The following is a 22,526-nucleotide window of genomic DNA, read 5'->3' as shown; positions in this document are numbered from 1 at the left end:
CCGTGAGGCCTAACCTGCACTTGAAGTTGTGGGTTGACTCCTACCTCTTGTGACCTCGTGGTGGCAGTAGGATCAAGTTGGGAGGGTCAGCTTGGCCCTTCTGCAGCCACTCTTGCCAGTGTTCTGTGAAGGCTGGTTAATTCCTTGGGGAGAGGCTGTAGATGCAGTCACCGCTTGCTTGACTGCCATTTTGAACTGTGGATTCTTGGGATGCAGCCATAATGCAGCCAGTATGGACTGATGGGGGCTGCTGGGAATCCCTGTGGGGAGGGGGCGCAGGATGGATTTCCTGTTTCTGGGCCAAGTGTCGTGATGGGTTGTGACAGCTGTGCTCTGCTTCCTAGAGTCTTGGAGAGCCTCTTGGTGTCCCTGGTAACCACCACAGTGGTGTTCGTGGCCTCAATGGTATTAGGAGAATGCCGAGAAATGTCCTCTGCGGGTCAAATGGGCAATGGCTCCGTCCAGCTCCAGGTAGCGCTGACATGCCCTCTGTCTTCACCCTCCACCAGAACCTGCTGCTCTGAGGTGTTGGGTAGCAGGTGGCTGGTGGCTGAGAGAGACAGAAATGTACACCATCTTTCTACCTGAGAGACTGTGCATAGATGCCCTGTCTAGCCGGCTTTGTGAATGAGCCTAGCTGTTTGGGAGGGGAGCTGCTCTCAAGGGAATAACACTTGTCAGAAACAAGCTTGGGGCTCTGACTGCTCACTTCTCCTCCTAACCTGTTTATACTTCTGCCTCTCCAGGTCTGCAAGGACCACTGAGCAGACCTCATCACCCTCCGCCTTGTCTTTGAGATGATGAGAGTCAGAGTCACTCGTAGGACTGGGTAAAACAAGCCTGTGATCCCAGCTACTCAGGAGGGTAAGGTCTGGGGATCAAGGTTCAAAGCCAGCCTGGACCCCCCCCCAAAAGAAAAACAAAACAAAAAGAAGAAAAGAAAGTTCATGAAATTCTTATCTCCAATTAGCCAGCAAAAAGCCAGAAGTAGAGATATGGCTCAAGTAGTAGAGTACCAGCCTTGAACATGAAAGCCAACCTAGACCTCCAAGTCCTGAGTTCAATCTCTAGTACTGCTTCTTAGACAGTGTCACCCTTTCCTTTGCTTTTCTGCATTCTCCTCTCTCCATTCCTGCCCACAAGTTGCATATGTAGTGTATATTGAATACAGTGACTACATTCCTCCGTTGGTTTGCTGCCAGTGTAAGCGTACGCGAAGCTGTACAGGCAGACTTCTGACTTTGCTAGAGGGCTGAGTGTTCTTAAGCTGACTTTGCTTTTTTTTTTTTTGCACCAGTCCTGGAGCTTGGACTCCGGAGGGCCTGAGTGCTATCCCTGAGCTTCTTTTGTGGTCAAAGCTCTTTCTCTCCCACTTGAGCCACACCGCCTCTCCCGGCCTTTCCTAGGTAGTTTATTAGAGGTGAGAATCTCAAGGACTTTCCTGCCTGGGCTGACTTCAAACCACGATCCTCAGATCGCAGCCTCCTGAGGAGCTAGGATGACAGACACGAGCCAGCAGCACCTGCTCACGCTGACTTGTTGATTCCCGCTTTCTAGGTCACGTCAGAAGATGTGAACTCAAGTATCAAGACCTTTTTTTGTCCCAATAATACGTACAACGACATGGCCACGCTCTTCTTCAATCCTCAGGAGTCGGCCATCCTCCAGCTCTTCCACCAGGACGGTGAGTCCACGCTGCTCCATCCCAGTGGTGCTCGGGCTTTGGCTCCCCCTGGCCAGCCTCACCCCTCCACACGAGCACAGGGCTTCTCCTGCATCGTCCCAGCCACACAGCAAGTGGCTGCCTCTGCCCCCATGACGGGAGGGGCCCGGGTAGGCCATGCAAGGCCCTGCGAGGAGGGCAGCCTGCTAGGCGTTGGTGGCCAGGGAGGCTGGCCTCTCAGTCTGGTCTTCCCTTGCAGGAACCTTCAGCCCCATCACCCTGGCCTTGTTCTTCGTCCTCTACTTCCTGCTTGCCTGTTGGACTTACGGCATTTCTGTTCCAAGTGGTCTGTTTGTGCCCTCTCTGCTGTGTGGGGCAGCTTTTGGGCGCCTCGTTGCCAATGTTCTAAAAAGGTACAGTGTGTGTGTGAGAGTGTGTGGGTGAGTGGGTGTCTGTGTCAATGGGTGTGTGTACAAATGTAAGGGTATATGCTGATGACACACCCCTGTAATCCTAGCTATTGAGGAGGCTGAGATCTGGGGATCAAAGTTTGAAGCCAGCCCAAGCAAGAAAGTCTGTGAAACTCGTATCTCTAATCAACTTCCAGAAAGCTGCAAGTGGAATTGTGGCTCAGGTTGTAGAGTGCTGGCTATGAGCAAAGAAGCTCAGGGACAGGGCCCAGTCCCTGAGTTGGAGCCCCAGGGCCAGTATATATGTGTAAGCACCTGTGAGTCCACACATATCCGTGCACGTCGGCACAAGCACGGCGCTGTAGATGCACAGACATACACTATGACGCATTTCTTCACCAGCTACATCGGACTGGGCCACATCTACTCGGGGACCTTTGCCCTGATTGGTGCAGCGGCCTTCCTGGGCGGGGTGGTCCGGATGAGCATCAGCCTCACGGTCATCCTCATCGAGTCGACCAACGAAATCGCCTATGGGCTTCCCATCATGATCACCCTGATGGTGAGCGTCCCCCCTCCCGCAGGCTCAGGGCCAAGCTCACCTCACAGGGCCCGTTTCCAGGCCACCACTTTGTGTTTCAGGTAGCCAAATGGACAGGGGACTTTTTCAATAAAGGCATCTACGACATCCACGTGGGCCTGCGGGGTGTGCCGCTCCTGGAGTGGGAGACGGAGGTGGAAATGGACAAGTAAGGCCTGGGGCTGGGGCTGGGGTGGGAAGGCTGGCTTGGGGGAAGGAAGCATGTTGTTCCCCATCATGGCTGAGGATGTCGAGCAGCAGTGGGGAGCGGGGAGCACAAGGGCGAGGGCCAGAGGAGAAAGAGATGGGACCAGGGTGCTGGGAGGCTGGGTGAGGCTGAATGTGCAGCCTGGTGTCTGGATCTGGTCAGTGATGGGATTGAGCCTGAGGCAGCAAGAGAGGCCATTGGGGGCTGCGTGCCCTGCAGGTGGCTTAGGTGAGCCCACATATCCTTTGGCCTCCTGTCTAGACAGCAGGCAGGCCCTGATAGATGAGTGCAGCACCACAAAGCGGCAGGGTCAGCTTGGTACATCTCTTTAGCTACCGAGCACTGCTGTTAGAGCAGGGAAATAATGTGGATGTGTGAGCAGGGCTGGATTTGCTCTGTAAGCCGAGATATGCCATTCCCCGATCTAAAGGGCCCCCAAGATTAAAATTTCAGATCCAGCATAATTAGCCATTGAATGGTGACATCTAGCAGGTACCATGCAGTGTGCAGGGGGCTGGGCAGCCCGCCAATACACTTCTGGGGCTCATGGAGAGAGGAGGCATAGGTAAAAGCCCACCAGCATGACAACATGGAAGGGTGCTCCAGACACAGGGAACTGTAGAAGGGAGGAGAACCAGAGGCAGCCTCTGAGCTCATTCCCGTGGCTGTGGGCTTGCTCCTCCCCCAGGCTGAGAGCTAGTGACATCATGGAGCCCAACCTGACGTACGTCTACCCACACACCCGGATTCAGTCTCTGGTCAGCATCCTGCGCACCACAGTCCACCACGCCTTCCCAGTGGTCACAGAGAACCGGGGCAATGAGAGGGAGTTCATGAAGGGCAACCAGCTTATCAGCAACAACATCAAGTTCAAGGTAGAAAACATGGCCTTGGTGTTCCTGCTCAGTGCTGCCACACCCACCTGGGTGAGCCTGATTGGCTGTAGGAAAACCTGCTGTGTAACAGTGTAGATTCACAGCTCAGATGGACTTTATCAGGTGTAGACATGCCACTGGACCTTTTAATTTTTGTTGGTTTTGGGGCTTGAATTGAGGGCCTAGGCGCTATCCCTGAGCTTTTTTTTGCTCAAGGCCAGTACTCGTGAGCTCCTCTACTGGGCCACTTCAGGTCTTTTGGTGGTTAGTTGGAGACTTTTTTGCCCTGGCTGGCTTTGAATTACAGTCCTCAGATCTTGGCCTCCTGAGCAGCTAGGATTGCAGGTGTGAGTCATCCGTGTCTGTCCGGGTATTTTTTGTTTTGTTTTGTTTTTGTCCTGGGGATGAAACCTAGGATGTTGCTGTTGCTAGGCAAGTGCTTTGCCATTAAGTTACATTCCAGCTCAGCCATATCTTATTTAAGTCTAGGTTTCTTTACTTACCATGTGTAAATATCTATCGTGTTAACAAATACAGTAGCCTTTGACCTTCTTTAAGTGAAGGAAAACCCTGGATGGTATTAGGAACCTCTAATCCTAGCTACTCGGACACAGAAGTCCATGAGACTTTTATCTTCAGTTAAACACCAGAAAACCAGAAGTGGTGCTGTGGCTCAAGTGGTAGAGTGCTAGCCTTGAGCTGAAGAGCTCAAGGACAGTGCCCAGGCTTAGAGTTCAAGCCCCAAGACCAATTCCCCAAAAGAAAAAATGAAATAAAATGCAAAAATGACTGAAGTTATATATGGCAGTAATGGTGGAAAATCTGCCTAATGAGCACAAGGTCCTGAGTTCAAACCCCAGTGAGGAGGGATGTGAAGGTTGTCTGGGAGCTTCAGAAATAATAACTTGGTGACTGTAGAGCTGACTGGTGGGGATATACAAGGCCCTTGGGATACCAAGAGGAAGGTCATTTCCTGATCCCTATCTTCAGTAGGGGAGAGTGAGCCTCTCAGCCTTACTTAGGCCTGGTGTCCACCCCTCGGCTTTGGTGGTTTTGATGATGGGGCAGTGATGTACTAACAGCCCCACAAGACAATGTTGAATGCTCAGATGCTCCTTCCCAAGTCAGGAGTAGCAATGTTGAGCTAGCAGAAAGCATCAGGCTGGGCCTGGGGCCGGGGCTAGGGCTAGGGCTGGGGCTTGGATTGGGGTTGAAGCTGGGACTAGGGTACTCACTGATAGAGCACTTGCCTGGCATATGCCAAGGCCTGGGTTCAGGATTGATCACCAGCATCAGAAAAAAAGAGACCTTTTAACTATGTATGTATGTATGTATGTATGTATGTATGTATGTATGTACGTATGGTGTAATGTACCCAATAGAAAAGCCACAGGGTCAGCAGCCATCCCGGGCCCCTGATGGCAGCCGGGAGCCCCTGGCCTCCCGCAGTTCCGTCACTTCACCCTGGCTGTGCCTGCCCCTCCTCAGAAGTCCAGCATCCTCACACGTGCGGGCGAGCAGCGCAAGCGGAGCCAGTCCATGAAGTCGTATCCGTCGAGCGAGCTGCGCAACATGTGTGAGGAGCACGCGGCGCCCGAGGAGCCGGCGGAGAAGGAGGACCTGCTGCAGCAGATGCTGGAGCGCAGGTGGGGCCTGTGCCCGCGCTGCCCGCGGCACCCCGGAGCCGCCTGGCCCAGGGTGTGCGAGGCAGCGTCTGGTTTTTGTATAACAGATACACCCCCTACCCCAACCTATACCCTGACCAGTCCCCGAGCGAAGACTGGACCATGGAGGAGCGCTTCCGCCCGCTGACCTTCCACGGCCTCGTCCTGCGCTCCCAGCTGGTCACGCTGCTCGTCCGGGGCGTGTGTTACTCAGAAAGCCAGTCGGTGAGTGGATCGGGCCACCTGGGTCTCCTGGTGCCTCTGCAGGCCAGGGCATCTGAGCAGTGTTTCATTTCCAGAAAAGGGGTCCCCTGTCACCTTGGCCAGCTCTGTCTTTTTGCCAGTCCTGGTCCTTGAACTCAAGGCCTAAGCACTGCCCTTGGACTTTCTCAAGGCTAGAGCTCTACCACTTGAGCCTCAGCACCACTTCCAGCTTTTTTCTATGTATGTGATACCAAGCATGCTAGGCAAACACTCGACCACTAGGCCAAACTCCCAGCCTTCACAGGTGGACTTTCAAGTATCCCTGTGCCATGCAGGGCGTGCACGCGCGCACACACACACGCACACGCATGCACACACACACACCCCTGTGCTGCCTGGAACTACCCCACACTGTCTACAGTAGGAGACTGTATTGCCCACAGGCTCCAGCCTGAGGCCCCCGTGGTCCGACAAGCCTGTACAGAGCAGTGACTGGGGTGGCACAGGAAGAGCCCCACATGACGTAGGGGGCAGCCCAGCTGGGGAGGGGAGGAGGGTATGCAGCAAGGCTGGTAAAGGCAAAGGCGCCAGCCCCTGCTTCCCTGGCAAGGACACTTGTCTTGGTTGGGATTGCAGAGTGCCAGCCAGCCTCGTCTTTCCTATGCTGAGATGGCCGAGGACTACCCACGGTACCCCGACATTCATGACCTAGACCTGACGCTGCTGAACCCTCGGATGATTGTGGTGAGGGGCTGTCTGGGGTGATGGGGCGAAGGCGGCTGCCCCAGGAGCTGTGCGGGATGGTCGTGGTAGGGGGCCACCCCATGGCTGTCTGCGATGATTGGAGGGGGGTTGCTGCTCTGAGAGCTGCAGCTGACCCCCGCTGTCTCTTTTACAGGATGTCACCCCATACATGAACCCTTCCCCATTCACTGTCTCTCCCAACACCCATGTTTCCCAAGTCTTCAATCTGTTCAGGACCATGGGCCTCCGCCACCTTCCCGTGGTGAATGCTGTGGGAGAGGTGAGCACAGCCCCTGTCCTGACCCCTTGGCCCCCTGCCTCTGCCACTTCTGTCCCAGGTGGCCAGCCAGCAGGTGGCGCCTGCTGTGCCACGCTGCCTTCCCACCATCAGCCTGTGACTGAGCTGCACTCTCTGCTCCAGGCCTACCTTGTTGTTTCCTCCTTGTTCAAGGAGATTCGCAGCACTAAATAAGGTTTAGAACAAAATGTTTTGGCTGGGTGTGCAGTGCCCTGCTTCCAAGTGCTGGGTTACAGGTGTGTGCCACCATGCCCGGTGCCTTACATAAAAATGCAGTCATTGTTCAGAGGATCTGTGGGAAGTGACTTCACACAGGTAACTTTGGACCTCGCTCTCGTTCTAGATCGTGGGGATCATTACACGGCACAACCTGACGTACGAATTCCTGCACGCCCGGCTGCGGCAGCACTACCAGACCCTCTGAGGGTCTGCGGGCCCCCCTCCTGAGCCGCCTGGCAGGTGCATGCTCACTGGTGGGCCCCCACAGCTGGTTGGGGCTATTCCAGCCTGGAGGTTCCCAGTCACACACTTTCCCAGAAAGCCTGGAATCTTCAAGCACTTCGCTGGCCAGAGATCCTGAAGGTGGGCTGAACTGGAAGCTTGGGCTCTTCCAGCTTCTCTGCAGGCCCCGTGCTCCCTGTGCTTTTGCATCCGTGTTGGCACAGGCCTGCCCGGGCCCAGCAAGCCAGGGCTGGGTGGAAGGCAGACTGCTGGGCCCTGGGTATCTTCCCCGCCATGCCGTTCCTGCTCTCCTGGAGTGCCCAGCTGCTGCCTTAACCATTCTGGATGGCTGCACCCAGGCGGCCATTGTGGGGTTGTTTTCAGTGAAGTTCGTTGTTGAGTTTGGAAACTGGGCTCAAAGAAAGCCCCCATGTGCAGGGAGGACTTCCCTGGAACTCTCCTCTTCCCCTCCTCCTCTCCTTCCTCCTCTCCTCTGCTCTTCCCCCTCTCCTCCACAGTTCTTGAGCTTGAACCCAGGGCCTCCTGCTCACTGGGCCTCTTAGCATCTTCTCTGCTCCTCCTGAGGGGAGGTCATCAGGCTTCCCTGTGGCCTGAGTCTCCCTGGAGCCAGCACCAGCCAGAAGCACGGAGTATGGAGATCTCATTCCCAGTCTACACACTCAAGTCCAGCCGAGGGTGACACTACTCCCTTCACTGGCCCCATTTGCGAGCACCTGTGGGCTCCCAGCCCTCTCTCACCCTGGACTTTCCTGGGCTTTCTGAGCTCCCAGTTGCACCCTGGTAGGGCAGCCATACTTAGCCTCCAATTCACTCCCCAAGTTAATAGAGCCAAGCACCCCAGGCAAGACTGCTCAGCCCTGGGGAGGGGCCATTTTTATAGATTAGCAACAGGCTGTCCTGAGCCAAGGCCCATTCAAAGGTACCTGACAGGGTGGGTGGCCATGGGGCTGCGAGCAAGGGGAGGGAATGGAGGTCCCCTTTCTGCTCAGAGTGCCTAAGGGGCCAGCTCAGGCTGGTGGTCCCTTGTGGGCACCATGTGGCATCTGATTAGGGGCTGTCGCTCTCTTCCTCCCCTTCTATATGTATTTCAGCATCTCACTCTCATCCTGTCCCCTAGGACAGCCACCCTCTGGGACTCATGGTAGCTTTCATTTGCATTTCATGTGTGTTGTTGTTGTGTGGTGTTTTTGTTTTCCCAGTCATGGGACTTGAACTCCGGGCCTGGGTGTTATCCCTGAGCTCTTCAGCTCGAAGCTACCACTCTACCCCTTGAGCCACAGTGCCACTTCTGGTTTTCTGGTGGTTAATTGGAGATAAGAGTCTCATGGACTTTAATGCCCAGGTTGGCTCTGAACCACGATCGTCAGATCTCAGCCTCCTGAGTAGCTAGGGTTACAGGTGTGAGCCACCATGCCCGGCATTGTTTTATATATATATATTTTTGCCAGTCCTGGGACTTGAACTTGGGGCCTGGCCACCATCTTTGAGCTTTTGTGCTCAAGGCTAGTGTTCTACCACTTGAGCCACAGCACCACTTCCAGCTTTTTCTGAATAGTTTACTGGAGGTGGTAAGAGTCTCACAGGCTTTCCTGCCCTGATTGGCTTTGAACCTTGATCCTTAGATCTCAGCCTCCTGAGTAGTTAAAATTACAGACATGAGCCACCAGCACCTGGCTCATTTCATATGCTTTAAACCATAGAAATCTGAAGGCATCGGTGTGTGTGCCTGCTTCCTTACAGGCTGGGCAGGAGGTTGGTCCTGGCTGGTCCCAGTAGGTCTTGTGCTTGCTACGCCTGGAGGCTCTTGGGACCTTGCAACTGACCACACATCACCTCCAGTCCTCCCACTTGCTTGTCTTTGGCCAAAATGACTTTGACATCTCCATTTCTAGCCTCTGTGGCTTCCTGGTGTGTTTGGGCTGGTACTTCCAACACAAAGTTCAGAAATGGAACCTTCTAGCCAGTGTGTTTGCCTCACTGCTGTTTGTTTTTCTGGCAGCATTCAGAGCTTGACCACATTATTCTTCATTTTATTAAGAAGGGCCCAGCCAAGCTCTGGGACTTTTTTCTGTAATCCCAGCTCCTCAAGAGGCTGAGATCTGAGGACTGAGATTCAAAGCCAGCTCAGGCAGAAAAATACATGAGATTCTTAACCTCTAATTAACCAGTAAAAAGCTAGAAGGGCAGGTATGGCTCAAGTGGTAGAGTACCAGTCTTGAGTGAAAAAGCCAAACAAGAGTGTAAAGCCCTGAGTTCAAGCCCTAGTGCCTGCCCCCAAAATAAAGTACCCAGTTGTCTTGAGTGGCACACCCTGCCATGGGAGTGTTGCCCTCCAGTCCACTGGGCCCTTCAAGGACCCTCTGGGGAGCCGTGGCCAGCAGTCCCGTGAGATCACACCACACAGGGAGATGTGCCCCCCTCTTCTCCTTCCCCACCCTGGGGTGCTACCCGCCCCCCCTTCCCAGATGTGTACCCTGTCCCCCGGTGCAGCCCACTGGCAACCCACGGCCTCCAGAGCCCTGTCTCCCGCTCAGGGTCTATGGCCCTCCAGTCTAGGCTGTTCTCAGCATTCTGGGCAGTTCTGTGCTTTGGGGGTCATCTGCTTATGTCCTCGTGTCACTAACGGTTTCAGCTCTAATGGACACTTGCTTGGGTGGCAGGCCTGGTGCAGCACGGCACTGCCACCTGGAGTGCAGAGCTTCGGGAGGCCTCTGGGTTCAGCCTCCACGGAGGCCTGAGTGAGGCCACTGCGGCCTTCTGGGCCTGGCGTACTGACCTGCAGTATTGGCCCTCAGCCATCCCCATGGCTGCGGCTTCTTTCCGTTTGCATTGTTAGCTTCAACTGTGACATCAGCTAATTCCACTGTGTGTGTAAATTGTATTGTTTTTTAATTTGTAAAGTTCTATTTTTATTTGAACTTGGGAGGGTCTCATGGTCGCCATATCATGTTGAATAAAATGTCTGCATCCATCTTCAGCCTCTGCCTCCAGGCTCTCTTTCTTCCCAGGGGCCCTGGCTTTTACCTCACAGCCATCCTCAGAGATCACATGATCTGTCTGCTCAGCAGACCCCCCCCCTCCATAGAGCAGGCCACGCCCCCCCCCCCCGGTGTGCAGGGAGGGGGATGGGAGCACATCACACAGACCAGCAAGCCAATTCTTTCTTTGTACCAGTCCTGGGGCTTGAACTCAAGGCCTGGGCACTGTCCTTGGGCTTTCCTCAAGCCTTTCCCAGCCTTTTCTGTGTATGTGGTATTGAGGAATCAAACCCAGGGTTTCATGCATGCTAGGCAGGCAAGCACTACCACTAAGCCACACTGGGGGAAGGTCATCACACCTGCAGTGTGTTACTTGAGAGGGATCTTGGAGAGGTGAAGTTCAGCGTGGCTTGGGCTGAAAGTGTGTAGTGATCATATCTCCAATCTCAGTTATGTGGGAAGCATAAGCACAAGAATTTCCATCTGAGGTCACCCTTGGACAAAAACATAAGTTCCTATCTAAAAGGACATGCAAAGTCAAAAGATGTGGCTCAAGGAGTAAAGCACCTGCCTAGCAAAGGCAAGGCCCTGAGTCCAGACACTATATGCCCCCACCCCCGCCCCGCCCTGAAACCAGCCAAGAAATTAAGATTGGCCTTAGTCCCATGGATCTTACAACAGAATCATCTGATCACCACTGTTTCTCCCTTGAAATGAACATTGCTCTATTTGGCTTTATTCCTACAGAAATTCCTCTTACTGGAGGCAGCTTCCCAGACCAACAAGACCAACAACAGCCTTTGAGGGGTTGTTTTGGGGTTGTTTTTTTTTTCATTTTAGAGGGGGTTGTACATTCCTTCTTTCTTTCCCTTCCCCCCCCCTTTTTCTTACTTTCTCTCCTTCCTCCCCCCCACCAGAAAAAAGCTGTAAATGGATCTGTGGCTTAAGTGATAGAGCTCCAGCCTTGAGCAAAAAACTCAGGGACAGCACTCAGGCCTTGAGTTCAAGCCCCAGGACTGATACAAAGAAGGAAGAAATGTGACCTGGCTTGCTGGTCTGAGTGTGATGCACCCCCATCTGCCCAACAACTGGGCTCCTCCCCCTCCCTGCACATCTGTGGGTATGGCCTGCCTGTGGGGGTGTACACACACACACACACAGAAACAAGTAGAGAAATCTGTACAGTCTAATCTACAAACTGGACACCAGGGCCTTGCAAAGGGAGAGACCATGACTCTTTCTTGACGGGTGTGGTTTGATCTCCAGCACCTCTACGTGAATGAATAGCTGCCTGTCAGGGCCTGTGAAAGGCCCATGAACCTCAGCCCAGCAAGCTATCCTTCACCTTGCTCAGCCTTGAAGCCCAGCAGCCTTGTTTAAGCTCAGGTGGCCTTCACTTCACTGTGGCAGCTGATCAGTGGTTCCAGAGTAAATGCACGGAGCGCCCCAGCTTTCTAAGCGTGCCCGTAAGCCTACCAAAGCTGCAATCAGAGCCGTCTAATTCCATAGCTGTTGCGAAGAAGAGAAGCCCACATGTTTTGTGAGTTTTTCTTTCAATAAGCAATGGCCACACATGTTGGCATCTGGAGAAAAATAACTGCCTTTTTTGTCTCCAGGGGCCAATGTGACTGAGGCTGGGTGAAGGGCAGAGAAGATTGGGAACTGGAGTTTGAGACCCCCTTTCCCCAACCAAGGAAGGAAAAGGAGGAAGAAATGACAAGAAGAAGAAACTCGAGTGGAGCCTAATGTGATTGTGCCCACCTGGAATACCTACATTCAGGAGGTTGAGACAGGTGGATTAGGCGTTCTAGGCCAGGCTGGGCTAAATAGCAATACCCTGTCTCAAGGAAAGGAGAGATGGAAAGGGAGAGAAGTGGCCAGCATTTTCTCTCTGACAAAGAGTATGGGACTTTGATTCTCTTCCCCCCAGGGCAGGCAAGAAAGCACACCAAATCAGGCCTTTGGCTTCTGTCCGTGGTGCTGAAGTTTAATTCACTTTCCAGAAGTTTTCAGTAACAGGTGAAGGGGCTACCTTAATGGATGGGAAGGGGGAGCCACAATTAAGCCGCTTTCTCCATATTTAGCCGAGAATGATAGTGCTGTAGCTGTGAGGGGGGCCAGGGACCTTGGGTATCCTGGTTGACCCCCCACCTCGCCGCCTTTTGTCTCTCTGGCTGTTATCTTCGATACTACAAAGAGAAAATCATACTTGTCTTGGTGACCTTGTCCTGATGAAGAGGTCATCTCTGGACTACACTAGACTCAAACTTGACCTGGACAGCTACTTCCGCCAGCCCAATCCCAGCTATTTTTTCAATGGGGAGAGGAGTTACTCTTATAGTGCTGATAAGCTCATTCCTTATGCATTTCATTTCTATCTGTAAGTGTCTTGAAAGACATATGAACTTATCAGTCAACAAACAATAGTGATTTAACCCTGGATTTTAAACTCCCATTGGTAATGATACTCTCTTTTTTCTTCCTTGCTTGTTTGCTTGCTTTATTTTTGTGCCGGTCCTGGGGCTTGAACTCAAGGCCAGCGTGCTATCCATGAGCTTTTTCTTTTGTTTTTTCTTCTTTTGCTCAAGTCTAGCACCCTACCGCTTGAGCCACAGCTTCACTCCTTGCTTTTTCCTGATTAGTCGGAGAGTCTCTTATAGACTTTCTTGCCCAGTCTGGCTTCAAACTTTGATTCTCATATCTCAGCTAGGATTGCAGGTGTGAACCACCAGCTCCTGGCTGCAGTATCTCTCCTTCCTTCTTTTTTTCTTTCTTTCATTCCTTCCTTCCTTCTCCTTTATCTTTTAGTATTTCTCAGTAGGCTAGAGCTGACGATGGTGAAATTTCCCTAGGATTTGGGAGACAACATCAAGCTAGGGCAGGAATCTCTGAAGGAACTAGCTTCTATGCTAATCCTCCCGCCTCCCCCACCCTGCAAAGTCAGATTCTCAACAAACCCATAATTTTCTTCCTCCTGTGCCCCCCCCCACTTACCCGGAAGCTGTTGCAGCCCAGCCCACTCTGGGCTCCGATCCTGTCAATCCGGCCTCCGAAGCAGCTGGACCTCCGCAGGCTCCGAGGGGCTGCCAGCAAAGCCCTCAGCTTGCTCTTCAGGAGGGCAGAACGATCAGAGGAGTCCCAGGGGCTCCGCCCAAGGGCACCCCCCTCTCTCTGCACTGGGCCCACCTCCCCAGTCCAGGGAGGGACCTCAGGGAGAGAGCCGAGAGCAGCCCCCACTTCTTCATTCTGCTCGCTCAGGACTTGTGGGGGCACAGCCTCCTCTTCCAACGGCAACTTCTCCTCCAACTGGTCCAGCAAATTCTTTTTCAAAAGAATGCAGGGAAAGGAAGGAAGAGAGATCTCACTGATCTGAAGAAAACGGGGCGGAAGAGACCCAGGACCAGAAAGACCCCCGATTCCTGTCTGGGTATCCCCCCTGTCTGGCCCTACCTTGAAATCCATCAGGTCGGCACTGGACACAGTGTTGTACACAGGGTTGGCACCGGTTTGGCCTATAAGCTGAAGGGCCAAGAAGAGGAGGAGGCTTGCGGTGATGGTGGAGGAGCCCATGCTCGCTTCGATCAGGGAGCTGTCTGGTGCCGGCTGCCTCTTCTCTCTTCTCTCTGCTTTCTCTCGCTTGGTCTTTGTCCCTCGCTGTCCCCAGCTGCCCAGCGCCTCCGTTTTTATAGCCCCCCAGCTCTGCGAGAGTGCCGGAGTGCTCAAACCCTCCCCATTCTGTCACTTGCAGCGATAAAGTCCGCCAAGCGAGAGCCAGTAGATGTCCTTTTAAAGTTATCAGCCCAGCAGAGCCTGCCCCAGCCCCTCTGCCTTGAGCAGTCCCCCAGACCCTCGGCGGCGGCAAGAGCCACATTCTTGCTGATTTCTCTCAAGAGGCCCCCACTTCAAAGGTGTGAGCAGAGCAAAAAAGAGTCCTTGATTATCAGCCCCCCGGGCCCTCGGGATTCTTTCTCCTTGGCAACGCGCGACCCACGCGGGGAAGCAGAGGGTGCCTGCTGGCCAGCGCCCAGCTCCCCCAGTCTGATTGTGGCTCAGCTGTCAGGGGTTCCAAATAAGGGCGGGGAGAGGAGGAAATGGCAGGCAGCTGCCAGGGAGCGTGGATGCTCCAGCTGGCTTCACACCTGATTCATCAGGCTCGTGGGAGGACCTCAGGCCCCAGACAGACGCCCTCCACTCCTGGCCATTCTGTGCTGACCCCAGGTCAGACAAAAGACAGTCATTTTTGAGAGTATGAAGTCAGCCACTGGTGAAAAGCCCAGGAATTCAGCTCCCAAATATAAACACCAAGGAAGGTTCTTTTCAAAGCTCTTCCTCTTCCTCCAGCACTCCCACCTCCCCCACCCCTCCATAGCTCCCAAAGTGCTGACGAGATGGGTTAGGCCCAAGCAACCGTTGCCATCTCTTGGCTTGGCTACTTCTAGAAGCTCAGACTCTTCAGTTGAAGGCTTCTAACAGCCCTGCATCTGATAGAAGTGGAGAGGAAGGGAAGGGAAAGGTGGTATGTAGTTTATCTTAATATCCGTGTGTGTGTGTGTGTGTGTGTGTGTGTGTGTGTGTGTGTGTGTGTGTGTGAAAGAGAGAGAGACAGACAGACAGACAGACAGACGGACGGACGGACGGACGGACAGAGACAGAGACAAAGAGACAGAGATAGAGTATGTGTGTCCTGGGGCTTGAACTTTGAACTCAGGACCTCACACTCTCACTTGGCTTTTTTTGCTCAAGACTAAGCTCTACCACTTGAGCCACAGCACCACTTCTTGTTTTTTCTATGTATGTGGCACTCAGGAATGGAAACTGGGTCTTCATGCTGCTAGGCAAGCACTCTATCACCAGCCCAAACTCCCAGCCCTCCACTTCCAGCTTCTTATGGCTAAAGTCTCATAGACTTTCCTTCCAGGCTGGCTTTGTACTGAGATCCTCAGATCTCAGCTTTCTCAATAGCTAGGATGACAGGAGTGAGCCAGCCAGCCAGCCGGGCCCAGCCACATATTCTTAACCCACTTCAAGCATACTGCTACCTCTGTGCCCTATGGGTGCACCCCCTTTTAAACACCCCACTCCCCATCTCTTAAATGCTCTCCCCCTACTGAGCATCTCTCTGTAGCTCTGTGCACTGGACAAATCTATGTGTATTTTTCTCTCCCTTCTGTCTGAAGGAAAAGTTTGCACCCAGTTTCCACAACCTGCTTCTTTACCAGCCCCATGTTAATCTAGGCTGGGAAGGCTCAGGAGATGTGTGTTGAATGAGTATTTGGTCCTAGCCAGATCTGTTTCTAGATGGCTTGGCCTGTTGACCATATGAAAAAAATTTGTCACATAGCCACAAGGCTGGAAAGCAGGGCCGTTAGAAAAGCTGTCCTGGAAGGAGATATTCTAAGATGGAAGAAAATCCTAACCTCTCAGGAGGCTGAGATCTGAGGATCACAGTTCAAAACCAGCCTGGGCAGGAAAGTTCATGAGACTCTTATCTTAGTTTAGTCACCAAGATACCAGACGTGGATCTGTGGTCTAAGTAGTAGAGTGCCAAAAGCTCAGGGATAGTACCCAGGTCTCAAGTTCAAGCCCCAGGATTGGCACAGGCATGCGTGCACGTGCGCGTGAGCACACACACACACACACACTAGAAGGAAGAGAGTCCTCATCAAGCTTAGCCAAAGTGAACTTGAAATCTGAAACTGACACATTCTAAGTAGGAATGATGGGGCCAAAACTCCATCCTAGGCGATGACCCGCTGGGATGTGCACACAGCTTAATTGTCAGCTTCAGGGTTATTATTAGATGATTGGGCTCACAGAGCACTGGGGGGGCTGAGCTCCTCGCTGTGTGCGTGCGTCACGCAGGCTGTCTCCTGGAGATGGCCTTTGAGACTGGCTTTTGATGCAAAGACTTCCGGAAAGGCATCGGCAGGTGGTCACTGCCAGGCTCAGCCTCTGAGGAGGGGACGCTGCCGGGTCCGGACCCATGTCTGAAGTCCATAGGCGGTGACCCTAGGAGGGCAGAAGGACCATCACCCCACTTTGTTTTATGGAAGTCAGCTTTGAGCAGAGTGGTGGTGGCTCATGCCTGTAATCCTAGCTACTCAGGAGATTGAGATCGCAGATCACAGTTCAAAGCCAGCCCATGCAGGGAAGTCCATGAGACTTTATTTTTTTTTAAATTATTTGCTAGTCCTGGGACTTGAACTCAGGGCCTGGGCACTGAACTCGGTCCCTGGACTTCTTTTGCTCAGAGTTAGAACTCTACCACTTAACTCTACCACTTCCGGCTTTCTTTTTTGTTTATAAGGTACTGGGGAATCAAACCCAGGGCTTCACGCATGCTGGGCAAGCATTCTACCACTAAGCCCCCTTCCCAGCCCTTCCTTGAGATTTTCATCTCCAATTAACCACCAGACAATCATAAGTGGCACTATAACTCAAAGTGGTAGAGCACTAGCCTTGAGCAAAAGAGCTCAGGGACCATGCCCATCCAAGGCCCTGAGTTCCAGGCCATGTCTGATGTACGTACGTACGTACATACATACATGCATACATACATATGTACATACATGGAGCTGGATCAGCTGGGAGGCTAGAGCTGAGAGAGCAGGTAATGCAGCTGTGAGGCCCTGGAGAAGGCCAAAGAACGCACAAACATTCTTCAGAACATATTTTCTGGAGCCCAGCACTAGTAGCTTATGCCTATAAATCCTAGCTACTAAGGATTGCAGTTGGAAGCCAGCTGGGGCAGACAAATCTAAGCAAATCTGATCTCCAGTTAACCAGCAAAATTCCCAATTGGAGGTTTGGCTGAGGTGGTAGAGCACCTGTGGTAATCAAGTAAGCCAAGTAAAAGGGGGAGGCTCTGAATTCAAGCCCTGGTACTGGCACATGCATGCAAACATTTGCAAGAATAACCAGTGAGTCTTCCTTCTTCACCTCCTCTACCTCCCACCTCACCTTGCCCACCCTGTGACATCACAGGGGGACAAGTGACCTTCTGGGCCAGAAGCCTTGCAGGAGCTGAAGTGCAGGGCCATGGGCAGGAGTCAGGGTTGGGCGGCGGGGATGCCATGGTACCAGCTTGGGTGGTCCAGCTCCGGAGGAGTTCAAGGCCTGAGTCACTGCAGGGAGGGCCGAGAGAAGGTTTAATCACTTGGGAGTGGCTTTGTTTAGGTTTTCTTGAGTCTGAGACAGGAGCTCCAGGGGCAACCGTTTCCTTTGGAGACCATCCCAGGAAATGTCAGGGTGAGTGGAGAGGGGACGCAGGGCAAGGAGAGTTGAAGAGCTGCTGTGGGACCCCGAGGAGGGGATAGCCAGGACCACCAGTGACCCCAGGCAACTGGGGCTTTCCTGCCTGCTCCAGCCAGGTTCTGGGGGAGGGGTGTGAACTGGTATGGACACTCCAGACAAAGTGCTCAGGCACAGTGCTGAGGCCATGAGCACCGAACCTGAGATGACAGCCAACAAGCCTGGCAATGTCCAAGACAGGAGAGCTGGGGCAAGAGAGCAAGAGCCAGGTTCCAGAACAGCTAGGGAGTCTAGTTTGAGAAATGTGCCAAAAGCCCAAGTACTGGTGTCTCACCCTGTAATTGTAGCTGAGATCCGAGGATTGTGGTTTGAGGCCCACACAGGCTGGAAAGCCCAGGAGACTCTAATCTCTGATGAACCAGAAAAAAAAAAAAATCCAGATATGGAGGTATAGCTCAAGTGGTAGAGCTTCAGCCTTGAATGAAAAAGCTAAGGGAGAGCACACAGGCCTTGGGTTCAAGTCCTAGTACTGATTTGATTAGTCCTAAACAAGTTGAATTTTCCAATTTAGAAAAAGGCTGCAGTGGGCTAAGAGTCTGGCCTAGTGGTAGAGTGCTTGCCTAGCTTGTACAAAGACCCGGGTTTGATTCCTCAGGAACACATACATAGAAAAGCCGGAAGTGGCACTGTTGCACAAGTGGTAGAGCTCTAGCCTTGAGAAAGCTCAAGGCCAGTGCTCAGGCCCTGAGTTCAAGCCCCAGAACTAGCAAGAAAGAGAGAAAAGAAAGAAAGAAAGAAAGAAAAGAAAGAAAGAAAGAAAGAAAGAAAGAAAGAAAGAAGAAAGAAAGAAGAAAAAGAAAGAAAGAAAGAAAGAAAGAAAGAAAGAAAGAAAGAAAGAAAGAAAGAAAGAAAGAAAGAAAAAAAGAAAAGGGAGAGAAAAAGGCTGCAATGGGGCCCGGAGTGTGGCCTAGTGGTAGAGAGCTTGCCTATCAGGCATGAAGCCCTAGGTTCGGTTCCTCTGTACCACATACTCAGACAAAGCCAGAAGTGATGCTATGGCTCAAGTGGCAGAGCACTAGCTTTGAGCAAAAAGTGTCCAAGGACAGTGCCCAGGCCCTGATTTCAAGTCCCAGAACTGGCCAAAAAAAAAAAAGGCTGCATTGAATCCTGGTTCTGCCACTCACTACACTGGTTAATACCTTATCACTCTGTGTGCCTTGGTTTCCCTATTAGCTTGGTTCCTATTAGCTTTTTCACTCAAGGCTAGCACTCTTTTGCTTGAGCCACAGCTCCTCTCCCAACTTTTTGGTGGTTAATGGGAGATAAGAGGGGCTGGGAGCATGGCCTAGTGGTAGAGTGCTTGCCTAGCATGCACGAAGACCTAGGTTTGATTCCTCGATACCACATACACAGAAAAAGACAGAAGTGGTGCTGTGGCCTAAGTGGTAAGCAGTAGCCTTGAGAAAGCCCAAGGACAGTACTCAGGCCGTGAGCTCAAGCCCCAGGACTGACAAAAATAAAAAGAGCCTCATAAATTTTCATAAACTTTCCTGCCTGGATGGCTTTGAACCACAATCCTCAGATCTTAGCCTCCTGGGTTACAGGCGTGAGCACGGGCGCCTGGTTTATGACGAGGTTCTTATTAGACTTGTTATAAAGACTATCGCGGCTATTGGAATTGAGCCTCAACATTCTTTCTCACTATTCTAACTACACACTGCCTTCCCAGATCAGAAACATGAGACAAAGATGACTCACTATCTCTTAGAAAATAAACTGCTTCTAAAATCTCCTTTAAAAAAATCTTTCCAGGCCTGGCGACTCATGTCTGTAATTCTAAAAATTCAGGAGGTAGAGCTGGAGATGGAGAGGATTGGGGTTCAAGGCCAAGAGGCAATAAACACAACCCCTTCACTGTCTCAATCAACAGCTGGATGTTATGAGACTCACTGTCCTGCTAGCTAAGAGGAAAGCGTAAACTGGCAGATCACAGTTCACCCTGGCATGCACATACTTAAGACCTTCTTTGAAAAATAGCAAAGGCAAGAAAGAGGAGGTGGGCTGTGGTTCAAGAAGTAGAATGGCCACCTAGCAAGGGCCCTGAGTTCAAACCCCAGGACCAACAATGTATAAGCAGCATACACACACACACACACACACACACACACACACACACACACACACACACACACACATCTTAATTAACCTAATTGGCAGTCCACAATCTCTAGCACACACTGGGTCAGAATGACCCATGTGTCTGGTTCTCTCTCACTCAAAGAAACAGGCTGAACACAGCTAGGAGGGGCTGAGAGCTGGATTCGAGGTGAGGAGGTGTGGGGCTCTCTACTCTCACCCCGCTGCCAGTACTGGGACTTGAACTCAAGGCCTCGTGTTCTCCCTTAGCTTCACTTCTGCCTTTTTTGTTGTTTGTTGGCGAGAAGAGTGTCAAGGACTTTTGTGCCAGCGTGGCTTTGAATGGTGATCCTCAGATCTCAGCCTCCTGAGTAGATGGGATTATAGGGTGACGGGGTTCTGAGGGCTGCCTCCCACACTGAGCAAAGTGGAGGGATTGAGGTTTGAAGCTGGGATTCTGAGCAGGATGGAGCCCCGATACCCCGGGAAGTACTGGGGGCTGGGACACCCCTTCCCCTACAGATATCACAGCCTGCACGCACTCACTGCCCTGGTCTCTGGCATTGGAGCTCATCCTGGAACCCAGCCCCAGGCAGGGTGCTTTCTTGGTTCATTTCCAGGCAAGGTAATTCCACCCTGATTTACACTCCCCAGAGACAGGCATCCCCTGAGCCTCTGGCCTGTGGGGACAGCTCAAGGCAGTCAACTCTCAGGATAAAAAGCCTGGCCATGCCATGGACCAACCCTGCAGCCTCATCCCCTCCCTTCCATTAAGAGGTAGACCTTCCAGAAAACAAACAAACAAAAACCCCACAGGTTTTGGAGTTTTCCCTTATTTATTTTGTTTTTGTTTACGTTTTTGTTCAGGTCCTGAGACTTGAACACAGGACTAGATGCTGCCCCTGAGCTCGTTTGTCAGGACTAGTGCTCTACCACCTGAGCCACAGCTCCTCTTCCAGCTTTTGTGGTTAATAGGCTTTCTTGCCTGGGCTGGGTTTGAACCACAATCTCAGCTTCCTGAGTAGCTACCATTACAGGTGTGAGCCACCAGTATCCAGCTCATTTTTTCTCTTTTATTTTCTTCTTCTTCTTCTTCTTCTTCTTCTTCTTCTTCTTCTTCTTCTTCTTCTTCTTCTTCTTCTTCTTCTTCTGTAAATAAGGACTCCTTTTGTACACAGAGACAGATCCACTTCAGAAAAAAAAAAAAAAACCAAAACAACTCTGTTTGTGATGCTGACTTTATTTCACTGTGGAAAAGTTTGTGCTCCAAGGTAAGAAATTATCCAGTAGAAAACAGTCAAATAAATAAATAAATAAATAAATAGGAAGTCCAGTCAAAGGGCAGGTGTGTGACTTGGCTCTGGCAGGTCAAGGACTGTCTCCCAGAATCGAAGCCACAGGTGCAGCCAGAACTTCGCCTAATTCCGCTTCAGCACTGTGGGGGGAAAGAGAGGGTGAGAGGAGCTTCTGGAGGTGGAAACTGAGGCAGAAGCTGAGATTTTCTTGTACATCCTTTACCCCAAGCCACAGCTGATCTGCGTGTGCGTGTGCGTGTGTGTGTGTGTGTGTGTGTGTGTGTGTGTCCTGGGACTTGAACTCAGGACCCTGCACTCACCATTAGCTTTTTCCACCAGTTAAACCACACCTCCACTTCCGGTTTGTTTGTTGTTGATTTGTTTTGTTTTGTTTTTTTCTGGTGAATTGGAGATAAGAAGCTCATGGACTTTCCTACCAGGGCTAGCCTTGAACCCAGATCCTCAGATCTTGGACTCCTGAGTAACTGGGATTCCAGACGTGAGCCCCCAGCACGGCTGTCTCAGCAAATCTTGATGCCCAGGGCTCTGGAATGACTCATCTCTCTGGCCTTTAGTTTTCTCCTCTATCAAATGGGATACCTTGGTGACCTCACTCTCACATTCTGAATAGTCTTTCTGCTGCAAGGAGGGGCACACAGGCAGTGACTGGATGCCACTTTGCAGAGGTTCTGCCCCTCCAAGGACGGGAAGCTGGGTGGAAGGAGGCAGGCGGGGCCTGTTGACTACTTTCTGGATGGTCTCCCCCTCCCCCCCCCCGGGGGCTGCAGGTGAGGAGCAGTTCCCAGGCCTTGGCGGCCAGGCAGGCACTCACCTTTGCAGCCAAGGCTGCTGCTGGAGCTGATCCGATCTATCCTCCGCCCGAAGCAGCTTGAACTAGCCACCTTCTTGGAGACCTTCAGGCCTTCCACGGCCCGGAAGCTGCTTTCTCTGGGCCGCACGTTACCGTCCACAGAGTCCTCCCCGGATCCCAAGGGGCCTGGAGATTGTCGGAGAGATTCCCCGGCCGTCGGTTCTGCCTCCAACCCCGATGAGACCCGGCTCTTCAGACGATCCAGCAGCTCCTGGGATGGGTGAGGAAGCTCGGGCTCAGCAACACACCTATGGGCTCCCCCAGCCTGCTGGTGCCCACTGCTTAGGGAGTCCTGGCACCTAACATGCTGCTTTTCTGCTTCTCCCACCACAGAGCCTCAAGCCAGCCCTCCACTGTCCCTCTGGGCTCACCTGAATTTCCCACAGCTCCAAACCCTGGCCAGAGGCCGCCAGGGGATGAGACCGGCCTCCCAGAGGCATCCAAGACAAGAAAAAGAGTAGCAGGACAGCTCTGCAGGGCACCGTGAAGAGACCCATGTTGCCGGAGGGCTGTGTCATTCGTGGAGCTTGGGGCCTCTAGGTCTCTGGACTTCTCGGGGCGTGCTGCGGCCCTTTTATTGCAGGTCTGGGTGTGGGCCAGCCCTTTCCTGGAGGGGAGGGGGAGTTATCTCTGATTTATCAGCCACATTCCCGCAGGCTGAGCTCAGGTCCTGAGAATGCACCCCTCCAGGCCTGGCTGAGAGGAACGCTGTGGGCCCGGTGGCGGTGGCTGGGGGATCAGGCCTTGTATAGAAATGAGCTGGGCTGGGCTGGGGAGCTGGGGGGGAGTGGGGGCACCGACAGGGCTCCTCCTCTATCGGGTCTCTTCCTGCAAAAATCTAGGGGCCTTTCTGTGGCATTTCCCCCCACCCCCATTCTACCTATCCC

The 22,526-nt window shown here is 52.5% G+C and overlaps 3 protein-coding genes across 5 annotated transcripts in view; 1 reads left to right on the top strand and 2 right to left on the bottom strand.

Annotated features, from left to right (window-relative positions):
* The window catches only part of Clcn6 (Cl-/H+ antiporter 6), a 31,673-nt gene extending 23,128 nt beyond the window's left edge, over window positions 1-8,545 (top strand). For 2 of the 3 annotated variants that reach the window (XM_090335806.1, XM_090335807.1), the window contains exons 13-23: window positions 345-471; window positions 1,558-1,684; window positions 1,923-2,076; window positions 2,476-2,635; window positions 2,716-2,822; window positions 3,550-3,736; window positions 5,225-5,382; window positions 5,469-5,625; window positions 6,241-6,348; window positions 6,503-6,628; window positions 6,990-8,545. In XM_090335806.1, coding sequence (XP_090191932.1) covers window positions 345-471; window positions 1,558-1,684; window positions 1,923-2,076; window positions 2,476-2,635; window positions 2,716-2,822; window positions 3,550-3,736; window positions 5,225-5,382; window positions 5,469-5,625; window positions 6,241-6,348; window positions 6,503-6,628; window positions 6,990-7,070 — 1,492 coding nt within the window. In that variant the 3' untranslated portion in view covers window positions 7,071-8,545. Of the gene's footprint in view, window positions 1-344; window positions 472-1,557; window positions 1,685-1,922; window positions 2,077-2,475; window positions 2,636-2,715; window positions 2,823-3,549; window positions 3,737-5,224; window positions 5,383-5,468; window positions 5,626-6,240; window positions 6,349-6,502; window positions 6,629-6,989 lie in introns of those variants that run through there. The other variant, XM_090335808.1, reaches the window with a different exon arrangement.
* A 3,507-nt stretch (window positions 8,546-12,052) lies between these two features.
* Window positions 12,053-14,045, bottom strand: Nppa (natriuretic peptide A). The gene is made up of 3 exons (XM_090333920.1): window positions 13,537-14,045; window positions 13,081-13,407; window positions 12,053-12,275 (listed from the first exon to the last, which is right to left on the bottom strand). The coding sequence occupies exons 1-3, from the start codon at window positions 13,654-13,656 to the stop codon at window positions 12,264-12,266; spliced, it is 459 nt and encodes a 152-aa protein (XP_090190046.1). The 5' UTR covers window positions 13,657-14,045; the 3' UTR covers window positions 12,053-12,263.
* Window positions 14,046-20,891: 6,846 nt separating this feature from the next.
* Nppb (natriuretic peptide B) lies at window positions 20,892-22,145 on the bottom strand. The gene is made up of 3 exons (XM_090334028.1): window positions 22,011-22,145; window positions 21,601-21,850; window positions 20,892-20,908 (listed from the first exon to the last, which is right to left on the bottom strand). The coding sequence occupies exons 1-3, from the start codon at window positions 22,134-22,136 to the stop codon at window positions 20,892-20,894; spliced, it is 393 nt and encodes a 130-aa protein (XP_090190154.1). The 5' UTR covers window positions 22,137-22,145.
* Window positions 22,146-22,526: the final 381 nt, after the last annotated feature.

Source organism: Megascapheus bottae, chromosome 6, assembly GCF_031878675.1.
Source record: "Megascapheus bottae isolate mThoBot1 chromosome 6, mThoBot2.hap1, whole genome shotgun sequence".
In the NCBI taxonomy this organism is placed as follows: domain Eukaryota; kingdom Metazoa; phylum Chordata; class Mammalia; order Rodentia; family Geomyidae; genus Megascapheus; species Megascapheus bottae.
The sequence above is the reverse complement of the archived record's forward strand: the minus strand, read 5'-3'. Positions and strand labels throughout refer to the sequence as shown.

Excerpts from the sequence above, each read along its gene's own strand:
- Nppb (XM_090334028.1), bottom strand. The coding sequence starts at position 22,136 with ATGGGTCTCTTCACGGTGCCCTGCAGAGCTGTCCTGCTACTCTTTTTC. Across the intron at positions 21,851-22,010 it reads TGGAGCTGTGGGAAATTCAG|GAGCTGCTGGATCGTCTGAA; the intron begins GTGAGCCCAGAG and ends CACCCATCCCAG.
- Nppa (XM_090333920.1), bottom strand. The coding sequence starts at position 13,656 with ATGGGCTCCTCCACCATCACCGCAAGCCTCCTCCTCTTCTTGGCCCTT. Across the intron at positions 13,408-13,536 it reads CCGACCTGATGGATTTCAAG|AATTTGCTGGACCAGTTGGA; the intron begins GTAGGGCCAGAC and ends CTTTTGAAAAAG.